A 14,263-nucleotide genomic window follows, 5' to 3' on the forward strand; every position below is an offset into this window, starting at 1 on the left:
GTCCTGAGCTAAAGTGGAGAGGACTCTCCTGGACTACGACACTGCACTTCACTGCTCAGATTCTACAGACTCAAAATTCTCACTCTTTGTCATGGACTTAATCAAACTGCCTAGATGTTTCAGCAGTAATGAGCAATGCTGCTGTCCATCTGTAAAGTCATTTGTTTTCTCTCCAATTGAATTTATCTATCTATTTATTTATTTATGCAACATATTTTGTGGTATAATAACATTGATTCATATTTTCTATAAAGTATTTCAAAATCAATCTTTATTTGTTAATTTTTTCACTTCTTTTCAAAATTTTTAGTGTTGAAACTGGCATTCTGCAGTAAATATTATATACATGATTAGGGTACAAAGTATTCTGGGTGCAGGTGATGTTACATTATCTTCAAACAAGTGTATAAACCCATTTCATGCTTCTTACTCATGACTGGTAATATCCTGTCTTTTCATTTCTCCTGCTCTCATGCTTCTGTGTGTGCAGTCATCATGGTGTGCAGCAGTAAACCAGATTGTCAGATTGTAAGTCCTCTTTGACCAAGTATTCCCCAGGTTTTACCAGCCTCTGACATCCCTTACTGGTACCCAGTATTCTTCTCTTAACTCTAGGAATTTAAATATATGGAGACAAATATTAGTGAAGTTGTATGCCATGAAAATAGTGCACAATGTAATAACTATCCACCCTATATACCAGTGACAAATGCTCTGAGAGCTGGCAATCAACCCACTCATAATAGACTCAAGAAACATCACTGGTACAAACCTAGCCAGAGATTTGAAATATGTATAAAAAGAATACTTTAGTACCCCACTGTTGTCTCTCAATTTTATGTGTTGTTTTAAATATATTTTTCATGGTTGTTGAATGCCCAAGTTTTGTACTTGTGCATTCACCTTTTAAGATCTTTCACAAATAAACTTAAAATTGCAAGCAGGCCATTGAGTTCCACCTTTGAACATTCTTTCAGTTATCAGTTATATACTTGGGGAAAGAATCCTGAATGGTTTGACTTTATCATACACATTCTTAACCATGATTCTGCATCAAAACTTTTACCTTAAGTGAAAGGTTGGGAAAAAATAGGCTACATATATGTTTCTAATATAGGTTTACCATGATCTTAAGAAAAATTTCTACTTTTTCTGCTTAGTTTAAAGGTGTGCATATACTTCAGTTTTGTCACATCAAATCTAGTGTGTGGAATTAAGATGAAACTGTCACGTCAAATGTCTTCAGACTCAGGCTCAGATGGGCAATGCTGATTTTAACATCTCAATACCCTCTATTTTAGTGAGACAGACATCATCATATTAACCTCAGGATGCACTGTAGACTTGGATATTTTAGGCTGAGACTATGATTGAGGGTATCCTTCACTTAGAGTCACAGGTTCTACTAGAAATAGTGAGAAACAACAAGCAGCAGAGGCTCAAGATTAACATCTCAAAGTTGTCTCTAATGAAATTGATGAAGTAAACATCCTCATTCAGTTGTGTTCATCCTCAGCTTTCACAGTACAGCTTCCTGAGGAAGATTCTGTTAGTAAAATATCAGCCTGAGCCTCCTACCCCCTTTACCTATGGAATGTACATTGTGTCTGATCCAGAAAAAGAATTTGCACATGCTTTTAACCACTCATTGTGAATGTATAAACCTGCCAATCAAGTATAACCATGAAAATAATATTTATGAATTCATAGGGTTTCATGCAATGATCACCTACACACAGCTTTTCAACCAACAGGAAATATGAATGAGACCACAGAAAATGCAAGAAATAGAGTTAAAGACAGAGAAAGCAAATGAGTATTGGATTACCTATGACGGTGCTCAGTCTCCACTTATGTATGTCTGTATGTACATAGGTACATTTACTGGAGCTTGGGTAGCCTGTCAAGGATACAATGCCTGGGGTGATTCCCGGTCTCTGACAAGAGACATCAATTGCCAATAGGAACTCATCTTGGAACCTCCTGTCTTCCCCTAAGCTCCAAGCAGGGATTTTGTCTGGCTTGATGAGTTCCAGCATTGTGGTCAGCAGTAACAGCTATGGTCATTTCATGTGTGCAAGTCCTGTTGTACTCTAAAAACACTCTTTCTATAGCCATCCCTGCCTCTGGTTATTTCACACTTTCCACCACTACATCTTCTTATTCCTGAGTCATGTAGGTGGAATGTGTGATTGGCATGTCTTATTTAGGATCGAAAACTCCTCTAGTATTTATTCTCTGTATGATAACAAGTTTGATGTCTTCTAATTTATGGTGAGCTAATGTAAAAAGAAGATCTTCTGATGTGGTTGGGAGATGCAATAATCCATCAGATATAGACCCATGATTTGAAGTTACCTGTTAAACAACTCCTCTATGGCCCTTTTTCTTCCACAGTGCTTCCACTATTTACACATTCCTGTTCCAAAATTGTTTTAATATTGGTATTATTGGAGTAGCATTACTGAAATTTTGATTGTGATTCACTGACTCTGTAAATGACTTTCAAAAACATAATCAGTTTCATATCAAATTAATTATATTTCTAAGCCTGCCTGACTTCAAATTTAAGCACTATCATTATTGCTATTGTTTCCCCATTTGAATGACAGGTCACTTTCTTTGGTTTCATTTCAAGTAGAGTCATATTTTGACTCACTGCCACACACCACCATTAGGAAATATTTGAAAGCAAAGTAAAATTAGATTGGAATGATGTTATGTTCTTTGTTTGTTTGTTTGTTTGTTTCAACCCCTCTCTCTTTCTTCCCTGTGAGGTAAATATAATGAAAGGATCAAAAAGCAGGCATCCATCATTAGCCTATCTCCTCAATAGTAAAGTTAAATGAAAACATGATACACAGTTGAAGAATAGAAAACTCTTCTTTCTCACAGAGTAGCTTGAACATGTTTGCCATTCATTTTTGCATTTAGATGAAGGAAGAAGGGATGGAAAACATTACTAAAATACAAATGGGTTGACATTTGTCAGCCAAGATTACCAGACACCTAATAACCAAACAAGGGTACACATCAATGTGTCCTGTATGTCCACATAATAATTTGTGCATGGCAACCACTCAATGATTAACTGTTGATCCTAAAATAGTACTTGGTTAAACAGCAAGTATATCAACAAAAGTGATATTAAGGCAGACTGTATTAATCTAGATCAATATAGACACCTAGTGTTTTTCTGTTAATATCTGGCAGTCCTTGGCACTCGAGTACCTGACCATGTGAATCACATCTGAAAACCGAACCTGTCACATGATCAACTAGAGATACAAGCGGTAATCTTCTAGGATTTATGAAACTTAAATAAAGAGGAATTAATTTCTTGTATGAGTTCTGATGTAATTCTTGTAAGGCTTCTCTCATGGAGTAAGATACAAGAAAATGTGATTTCACTGTTCAGCAGAAAGTGTTAATGAATTTGAGAGCTACTGAGTAAGTCCCATGGTACTGGAAAAGTAATACCATCCTGGGCTCAGACTCTGTACACACATACATACCGAGGAAGAATCATCATGAATGGTCTTGGTGATTGTCACAGGCTGAAAAACACTGTGGTATTCACCACAAAAGTGGTGGATAAAAAAGGGGGTGTCCACACTCATCCTCATCCTTAAGAATTAGGGAAGCACAGACATGTGGCCTGCAGGAATTTGTTACTGGGAGGGAGAAAAGTCAATGAACCCTTTTGGCGGTAATGATTTGCCTAAGAGAATAAAGAGACAATGCACCATCTGCTTCTTTATTCTGAAGAGACATTGCTATGAATGTTCTGTGCAATATCTGCCCAGTTATGGAAGCCCAAGGGGCCAATGAGCATCATTTTTCTGCTTAAAGTAAGCAAGTGATCTAAGTTCTAACTCTTGTTCCTTGAAGAGAAATACTATGCATGTTAAACGAATTCAGTAACTCTATTTGTGTTTTGTTACAGGCAATTTTTCCAGCCAGCCTGGTCCTAGAGCTGCATCAGCCCAAAATAACACACAAAGATGCTGTATTAGATATAAAGCTGTTGGCCTGTTTCTAGTGTTTCTTATTATCTAGCTCTGTCTTAAATATTAACCCATTCCTATCAATCTAAGTATTTCCACATAGTTTTATCTTACTGGAGAGAGGGTCCAGACCTCTTCTCTCAAGTCCCTAAATCTTAACCCTCCTCCTACATCTCCCAGAATCCTCCTTGTCTCCTAGTCCCACCTATATTGCCTTCCTATTTTCCAACAGTGCTTTATTCATTAACTAATAAAAGAAATATAATTACAGAATGACATCTCCTATCATGTGTGTGCTTGCACACATGCCTACGTGTGTGTGTGTGTGTGTGTGTGTGTGTGTGTGTGTGTGTGTGTGTGTTCTGTATGTGTTGCAGATGCAAGCCTCAATGCACATGGAGAACTCAGATGACAATTTTCAGGCATCAATTATCTACTTCCATCTTGGTTCCAGGAAGCAAAATCAGTTCATCATATTTCAACACAAACTCTTCTACCCACCAAACCATTGTGATGCTGCAGCATGAAAATCTTTTCATGAATCACTCAAACAAAATGCCAATATAGTATTAGACTAAATGAAGCCAATTTGAAGAAACTAAATTTTAATGTTTAGATATCTGAAAGATTTTGAAACACACTATTGTATTGTATTCTTACTTCATTATTCTCTCATCCAGTACATCACTACTGTAGATTTTTCATCCTATACTCCTCCCATTTTCATCCCTCCACTATCCCTGTCCCTCAGAATAACTCTCCTCCATTTCCTTTCAGAAAAGGACAGGCCTCCCTCGATATTGACTGGAATATGGTGTAACATTTACAATAAAACAAGGTATAATCCCCTGTATCAGAGGTTGGTAAGGCAACCCAGTAAGCAGAAAAGGGACCCCAAGTGCATACAAAACTGTCAGAGATATACCCCCACTCCAACTGCTAGTACTGCTCCCCCTCCCAAATGAAGAAACAAGCTGACAAGAGTAACATATTTGCAAAGGACCTAGCACAGACCCATGCAGGCTCAATGATTACAACTTCAGTCTCTGTGAGACCCTATGAGACCTACTTAGTAGATTCTTTGTACTGACTTCTAGTATCCTTGACCTCTCTGGGTCCTGCAATCCTTCTTCACCTTCTTCTGAGGGGTTATTCAATGTTTTCTATTTTTGTTGAGAATTTTGAAACTTGATACACCTTGCAATGTATTTAATAATGTAGATAAAATAAAACACACGAAAACTTTGATCCTAAAATGTAGTTCACTAGCTATTAACTGCAATATTTTGAAAAAGTTGCTGAAAATTAATTTACAAAATAATTTGATTGCTTCCATGAAGCTTAAGTAAAATTAAAAACATTCCAGATCATACTTTAACCCATTTTGGGGAGTATACATCATATAATTTAACTATATTATCCTTATCAATGTCAAAAGTATTGAATATAGGAGCAGCAATTTTTCATAGAGTACAAAACTTACACTTTATTTGTATATATATATTCATTAGTTTTAAGTGTACCCATATGAGAAATTTAAATACTAAAATATAATGTATTTATTATATAAATACATCTTTATTACATAAATCTTTAAAGTCTCAATTTGATTTAGCTCTTTTTAATGTTTTTTGAAATAAGGACTCTATGTAGCCTTGGCTGTTCAAGACCTCATTACACAGAACAGTGGTTTGCTAGGTCCCTAAATGTTATGGCCCTTTAATAAAGTCCATCATATTGTAGTGACACTCGTCCATAAAATCTTTTGTTGCTATTTCATAACTGTAATTTCACTACTGATGTAAAACAAAATCTAAACATTTAACATGCAGGGGAGATTCCTCTACACCAATCTGCTGCCTCAAACAGGCTTGCATGTCACTGAGATGCTTGTGGAGGCCAGTGCAGAAGGTGTCTGAAAGGGCTGTTTCCTAAGCAGCAGATGAGTTCTTTGAGATGAAGAGGATGAGGACCTGCTGGGTCAGCCTCTGCAGGACAGGAATTACCTGAGCCTTCTATATGTGCTGGGCATCCACCTTCTCCTTTCTGTCCTTCAGGCAAGAGAGAAGGGAGAGTCTCCTCATTTGTGACAAGAGTGTCAAGGTTCCCTTGTTCCTGAGGTTATGAGTCTGAGGCAGGTCACATCCCAGAGAGCAGGTTGACCAGTAGTTCATCATCACCAGGGACAACAGGAAAGGAAAGGGGCCTAGTGATTGTGGATATTGTAGAGGTTGCTGGTCCTTTGTGTATTTTGTTCCTGAACCTTACCCTCTAGATTCTATCAAGACCATCTTGTGTGCATGTTTCTTAAGTAAAGGAAAATACTCATTTCCATTTTTTAATGCCAATAATTTGCTTCCCAATCCTCTTGTCTTTCTTGCATGCATTCTCTGCTCCTGTTTGGCATTTTTCTCAATCATTTTCATTTTCATAGTTGCTGTTATGTGTTTTCATTTGATGACAGTGCTCATACGTGTTAAACTAGATGTCAATGGTCAGTTGCTACCTCTGTCAAACACTGCTTTCTTTCTTTGTCAGCTTCTCTCACTTAAACTATGGTTCAACAATGCAGTTAGATTGGGTAACCTGAAGCAAGGGAGACCTGTGTTAGTCTCCTTCCTATTTTCAGGATCTCAGGTATGTGCCTGGCTTTTACATGGGTGCTGAGAAGCCAATCATGTAATCAAGCATGTGCTACAAAGTGTTGAAAAGGAAGCATTCAATAGATCTTAAGTACATGTGTGGATTAAATTCTTTTCGTTCCTTACATTAAATGAGTAAATTTCGTATAAGTATATATGCATATCTATTCTGTAAAAGTTAATGACTTCATTTAGTAGAAACTTCTAAAATGATGTTGTTAAGATGAGCAATGGAAATGAAAGCAATAATGAAAACCAAAATGTTTGAGAGAAAATGGCCAGATATGATCACAGCATGAATGTAAGAAGTGGAAAGACAATTGGGAAATGGGGCACAATTTTAAAAAATGGAAGCAAGGGCTCTTACTTAAGACACATGTATACAGGATGGTCTTCAGAGAATCTAGAGGGCAAAAGTTCAGGGCCAGACAGTCACAAAGAACAGCAGCATCCGCGATATCCACAATGGCCTCTATAGTGGAACCTTCCCTGATGAGAACCCTTCTTCCTGAATGACCCTAGCCACTGCTCATAATAGCCTCGAAACATCCATTGGAATAAATCTAATAACGGAAGTAAAATTGTTCTAAATTGGACACTGCTAATCCCTCTCAGCTTCATTTGTTCTTATTGTATTTTTTTTTTAAGAAACAACCATTTAACATATCAATCCCCAAGTTCCCTTTCCCTCCAATCCTCCCATGCACCCTACCAACTACCCAAACTTACCCTCACATGCCCCTCAAGGACTTGCATGTCACTGAGATGCTGGTAGGTCTTCAATGGGGGAATTATCAAAGTATGTCAAATCATTTGGGGTGAGGGCCTAGGCCCTCCACCCTGTATCTAGGAATAGGAATCAGTCTATCACATGATCCAGCAATTCTACTCTTGAGCATACACCCAAAGGATGCACATGCATACAGCAAGGACATCTATTCAACTATGTTCATAGCAGCATTGTTTGTAATAGCCAGAACCTGGAAGAAGCTTATATGCCACTCAACTGAAGAATTGATGGAGAAAATGTGGTGCATTTACACAATGGAGTATTACTCAGCTGGGAAAAAACCAAAACAAAGAAAAAAATAAAAACAATGAAATATTGAACCTCACAGGCAAATGGCAAATGGGTGGAACTGGAAGAAACCATCCTGAGTGAGGTAAAACAGACACAGAAAGACAAGCATGAGCTTTCATAGTTGATGGAAGAAGAAGCAGACACCCAAACCTAAGCACTGAGTCATACTCTTACTGTATTTTGTTTAGTTTAGTTTTTTTGAGATAGGGTTTCTCTGTATTGCTTCAGAGCCTGCTCTAAAAGTAGCTCTGTAGACCAGGCAGGACTTGAAATCAAAGAGACCCATCTGCCTCTGCCTCCAAAGTGCTGGGATTAAAGTTTCCATGCCTTATAGTATTTATTATTTACTTAATTTTTATTTTACATATCGATCCCAGTTCCTTCTCCCTTCCTCTCTCCCTCCTTTCCTCCCTCTCTCTTCTCCTCTCTCCCACCTTCCACTCCCACCCATTCTCCCCCCCCCACTCCACAAGTAGGGTGATGTCCTCCAGGAGGGGCAATCCAAATCTGTCAAGTCTTTAGGACTAGGCCCTCTCTCCTGTCTCTAGGTTAAGGGACCTTATATGAATCTCTTAGAATCCTCCTTGTATCCCAGTTTCTCTGGTGGTGTGAATTATAAGCTGGCAATCCTTTGCTCTATATCTAAAATCCATAAATGAGTGAGTACATACCATGTTCCTCTTTTTGTGACTGGGTTACCTCATTAAGGATAGTTTCTTCAAGTTCCATCCACTTGCCTGCAGATTTCACGATTCCATTGGTTTTTTTTTTTCCACAGAGTAGTATTCCATTGTGTAAATGTGCCACATCTTCTTTATCCATTCTTAAGCTGAGGGCCATGTATGTTGCTTCCAGGTTCTTGCTATTACAAATAATGCTGCTATGAACATAATTGAGCACATGTCTTTGTTGCATGGATGTGAATCCTTTGGGTATATGACTAAGAAGAGGATTGCTGGGTCCTGTGGTAGACTGATTCCCATTTTCCTGAGGAACCGCCATACTGTCTCCAAAATGGCTGTACGAGTTTGCACTCCCACCAGCAGTGGAGGAGTGTTTCCCTTTCTCCACATCATCTCCAGCATAAGTTGTTATTGGTATTTCTAATTTTAGCCATTCTGGCAGGAGTAAGATGGTATCTCAAAGTTGTTTTGATTTGCATTTCCCTGATAGCTAAATATGTTGAGCATTTTCTTAAGTGTCTTTCAGCCTTTTTGATTTCCTCTATTGAGAGTTCTCTTTTCAGTTCTATACCCCACATTTTAATAGGTTTACTTGGTATTTTGTTAACTAGTTTCTTGAGTTCTTCGTATATTTTGGAGATCAGCCCTCTGTCAGATGAAGGATTGGTGAAGATCTTTACCCAGTCTGTAGGCTGCCCTTTGGTGTTGTTAACTGTGCCCTTTGCTTTATAGAAGCTTCTCAGTTTGAGGAGGTCCCATTTATTAATTGTCGATATCAGTGTCTGTGCTACTGGATTTATGTTCAGGAAGCAGTCTCCTATACCAATTTATTCAAGGGTACCTCCCACTTTCTCATCCAAGAGGTTCATTGTGGCTGACTTTATGTTGAGGTCTTTGATCCATTTGGACTTAAGTTTTGTGCATGGTGATAGACAAGGGTCTATCTGTAGTCTTCTACACACATCATCCAATTGTGCCAATACATTTGTTGAAGATTCTTTCCTCTTCCCATTGTATACTTTTAGCTGTTTTGTCAAATTCAGGTGTTCATACGTGTGTGGGTTAATACCAGAATTTTCAACTTGATTCCATTGGTCTACTTGTCTATTTTTGTGCCAATTCCAGGCTGTTTTCAGGACTATAGCTCTGTAGTAGAGCTCAAAGTCAGGGATGGTGATGCCTCCTGAAGTTCCTTTATTGTACAGGGTTGTTTTGGCTATCCTGGATCTTTTGTTTTTCCATATAAAGTTGATTATTATCCTTTCAAGGTCAGTGAAGAATTGCGCTGGGATTTTAATGGGGATTGCATTGAATCTATAGATTGCTTTTGGCAAGATTGCCATTTTTACTATGTTTATTCTACCTATCCAAGAGCATGGGAGATCTTTCCATTTTCTGGTATCTTCTTTAACTTCTTTCTTTAAAGACACAAAGTTCTTGCTATATAGATCTTTCATTTATTTGGTACGCGTTACCCTAAGATACTTTGTGTTATTTTTGGCTGTTGTCAAGGGTGATGTTTCTCTGATTTCCTTCTCAGCCCCTTTCTGTCTGAATAAAGTAGGGCTAGCTACTGATTTTTTTTGTTTGTTTATCTTGAATCCTGCTAGTTTGCTGAAGGTGTTTATTAGCTGTAGGAGTTCCCTGGTAGAGTTTTTTGGTCATTTATGTAAACTATCATATCATTTGCAAATAGTGAAAGTTTGACTTACTGTATTTCTTAACCCAGATTTTGCTTACAGCTGCTAGTTGTGAATGGGTACACTGCCATCTAGAGGAATATGGGAAACCTCCCGAGGATTCCATTACTAGGGATAATTGAATCTCCCTCTCCCAGCAGACATCAGTTTCTAACAGCTAATCAGATAGAGGTGAAATTTCTTGACATCCTCCCTACTTTGCTGGGATTTTGTCTCTCTTAATCATATTCAGACTTTGTGCATAAAGTCAGAGCTACTAGCAACACGTACATGAAACTACTGAGTCCAAAACCACTGTTTTCTACAGCCATAAACTAGTCTCTGTGAATTCCCATCATCCTGCTGCCTCTTGTGTAATGATCACTGACTTGTGGGAGCCAGGAAAGGCAGACTGATCAGCTTTCAGTCACCTATTCTCTGCACATTCACCATTTGTCAGTGTCTGGGTCCAGTCATCTACTGAGAGAAGAAACTTCTCTGAGGGCTGAGAGATGCACTTATCCTCTGTGAGATGCAGAGTGTAATGTAAACAATCAAGCATTGTGACACCATGGCCATTGTACATATTCTTACAGTCCTATCTAGCAGGTTCCTGTTTCTATAGACATGTTACAATTGATGCTGTTGGGAAGAATGGTATTGAAGTTTTGACTGGAATTGCCTTGATTCTGCAGATCACTTTCAAAAAATGCACTCCATTTTATGTAATACTATTTTATTTAATGGACATTGAAATGTTAATTTGAACATTGCTAGCATTGTTATTGCTTCCCCATTTGGTTGGTGTCACTTCCTTTATTTGCTTTCATTTCATATGACATCACAATTTCAGTTTAATTTCACACAGTAATGTCAGTTTATTATGTAATTGGGAAAAATAAATAAAATACTCAAATGCAATGAAAATTCAAAATAAATGACATCCGCCATGAAGTCACCAACACAATAAAAAAATTAAATGAAAAACTACACAAATTTGAAGTATTGAAATTCTATAATCTGATAGAACCCCCTTCTAAAACTGCCCTCCACCATGAAGTTTTCAAATAGACAGAGTGTGTCAGGATACACTACTGAAGTGTAAATGAATAAATGTCTGTAGGTTAGAATTTCTGGATAAACAATAACCAATCAGAGACACTGCTGTCGGTGTGCCTTGTGATCTGTATTTCCACCTAAACTCTTTAGGCACAGGAAGAACTCAATGATTACATGTCGATCACAACCTAGTATTTGGAAAAACAACAAATACTTATCTGTTATAAATGTCCTCAGGAAAAACTGGAATACTTACCCATCACTATAGACCACAGTGTCTTCTGCTATCAATATCTGGGGATGTAGTCACTGCTGAAAACAAAAGCCTTTTTAATGAAGCCACTAAAATCAGAGCAATGATCTTTTAGGATTTATGATGCTGAAAACCAAGCAAACACCACATCATGTGTGAGTGCTGAAATCCTCAAGATGTGGTGAACACAATCAGCAACAATGAGAGGAGGGCTGAGGACACCGTGTCACTGCAGCAGAGAGTGTGAGTAGACTCAAACACCAGTGAATAACTCATAGGACACTTGGAGAAACACCAGCAACTAGAGACCACAGTATCAAAATTCGTACGCTCCCAGAAAGAACCTGCTCTCAGTATTGGTGTAATTGTTAATCTGTGGTAGAACACTCAGTTCGCTAATGGTGAACAGAAAGGGAGATGTCTGCACTGATCATGACTTTGAAGGAACTGTGAAGCACAATGCAATGACCTACAAAATTGATTCATGTAAGTGACTGTGTGTGTGTGTGTGTGTTAGAGAGAGGGAGAGAGAAAGAAGTATGTGCGTTTGTGAGTGCATGTGTGAGAGTGTGTGTGAGAGATAGAGTGTTGAGTGTGTGTATGAGTATGTGTGTGTGTGTGTGTGTTTGTGTATTGTGATTGTGTGTGTTAGACAGAGAGACAGAGAGAGAGGGGGGAAGAGAGTGAAAAAGAAGTATGTGTGTTTGTGAGTGCAAGTGTGTGTGTGTGTGTGAGTGTGTGATAGTGTTAAGTGTATGTGTATGAGTATGTGTGTGAGTGTGTGTGCTTGTGTATTGTGAGTATGTGTGTGTGTGTGTGTGTTGTTACAGTCTTGCCACAGAAAGCATATAGAGTGAGAGGATACTTCCAGGATTCAGTTTTCCACTCCCACAGTGGGTTCCAGGGATCAACATCATTATGTCAACCTGCATCAGGAAGAGCTATTGGTTCTGTCATAATGACCTCTGAACAATCATTAAATAAATACCTAATATATACCGAGAACAAAATTTAGTCCTCATAAAAATTAACATTGAACTAAGTTGACAACTATAATAAAATGACTGAGCTTTAAAAACTATTATTTTAATCCACATTAAAATTTCCTCCTCTCCTCCCAATCCCTCCCCACCAAACTCCCTTCAACCCACCCCTATGTCCATTACTCCTCCTTTTCAGTTCAGAAAATGTCAAGCCTCCAATGGCTATGAACAGAATATGGCATGGGACTCATATTTTTAAGACTAATCAGCATATATAAGACTTTGGACCTGTACCATTGCATCATATATCATTAGGGAACAATTAGAAAAAAATAATTTACAACAAACTTTACATTACAATTTAAATAATTGTATTAAAAATAATTGGGACCCACAAAATTCAGTTGCAGAACAAAATTCAAGAACATTTCAGCAGTAAGGTTACACATTAGTTTTCATTCATTAATGTGAGCAACTTCGTTAATATGAGTAACTTCACGCATGTGCTATGAGAATCTATTAAAATTTCTTGTAGGAAAAAAATCCAAAGAAGCTTTTCTGAGGTGAGCAGTGAAAGTGGAAGCAATAATGAAAACAAAAAATGAAAGGTGGCTGAAAAAAAAAAAAACAGACACTAGGAGAAAATGACTAAAGTAAAGTAAAAAGGACATGGGGAAGTAATGGGAGGGCATTCAGAAAACAGAAAGTAGTTCTTGCTCTTATTTAAGACAATGTAACAGGATGGTCTTCAGAGACACTAGAGGGGAAAGTTCAGAACCACACAGCTCAGAGGGCTAGCAGCATCTGCAACATCCACAATGACTAGACCCTGTGCTTTCCTGATGGCTCTGGTGGTGATGAACTACTGGTCAACCCGCTCTCTAGGATGTAACCTACCTCAGACTCATAACCTCAGGAACAAGAGAGCCTTCACACTCCTGGCACAAATGAGGAGACTCTCCCCTCTCTCCTGCCTGAAGGACAGAAAGGACTTTGCATTCCCTCTGGAGAAAGTGGATGCCCAGCACATCCAGAAGGCTCAAGCCATCCCTGTCCTGCAGGAACTGACCCAGCAGATCCTCATCCTCTTCAGCTCAAAGGACTCATCTGCTGCTTGGGAGACAGCCCTCCTAGACACCTTCAGCACTGGCCTCCACCAGCAGCTCAATGACCTGCAAGCCTGTCTGATGCAGCAGGTGGGAGAGCAGGAACCTCCCCTGAGCCAGGAAGACTCCCTGGTGGCTGTGAGGAAATACTTCCACAGGATCACTGTCTACCTGAGAGAGAAGAACCACAGCCCCTGTGCCTGGGAGGTGGTCAGAGCAGAAGTTTGGAGAGTCCTGACTTCCGCAGACACCTTGCTGGCAAGATTGAGTGAGGAGAAGGAGTAAATCCTGAATTAATGTGCAGAGGAATCTCCCGGACTAGGACACTGCGCCTCAGTGCTCAGATTCTACAGACTCAAACTTCTCACTCTTTTGTCATGGACTCAAGCAACCTGCCTAGATGTTGCAGCAGCTTTTAGCAATGCTCCTGTCCATCTGTGAAGTCACTTATTCTCAATCCAATCAAATTTATTTATTTATTTATTTATCATGTAATGTAACATATTTTGTGGTATAATTTGATATAGATTTGTATTTTTTATAAAGTATTTATGAATCGATCTGATTTTATTTCTTCATTCTTTATTTCTTTTCAAAATTTTTATGATGAAACTTGTATTCTGCAGTAAATATTATATATATATATTATATATTATATATATATATGAGCAGGGTATAAAATGTTGTGAGTGCATGTGACATTGGATTCAGATAAGTAGATAAACCCATCTCATGCTTCTTATTCATTGCTGGTAAAATTCCTCTTTCCA

At 38.4% G+C, this 14,263-nt stretch overlaps 1 protein-coding gene across 1 annotated transcript; it reads left to right on the plus strand.

Annotated features, from left to right (window-relative positions):
- The first annotated feature begins 13,205 nt into the window (after positions 1–13,205).
- On the plus strand, positions 13,206–13,778 carry LOC127224847 (interferon alpha-12-like). The gene has a single exon (XM_051187998.1). The coding sequence runs from the start codon at positions 13,206–13,208 to the stop codon at positions 13,776–13,778; it is 573 nt and encodes a 190-aa protein (XP_051043955.1).
- Positions 13,779–14,263: the final 485 nt, after the last annotated feature.

This window comes from Phodopus roborovskii, unplaced genomic scaffold (genome assembly GCF_943737965.1).
Source record: "Phodopus roborovskii unplaced genomic scaffold, PHOROB, whole genome shotgun sequence".
NCBI classification, from domain to species: Eukaryota; Metazoa; Chordata; class Mammalia; order Rodentia; family Cricetidae; genus Phodopus; species Phodopus roborovskii.

What these genes read in the sequence shown, in the direction of transcription:
- LOC127224847 (XM_051187998.1), top strand. Translation starts at nt 13,206, where the DNA reads ATGACTAGACCCTGTGCTTTCCTGATGGCTCTGGTGGTGATGAACTAC.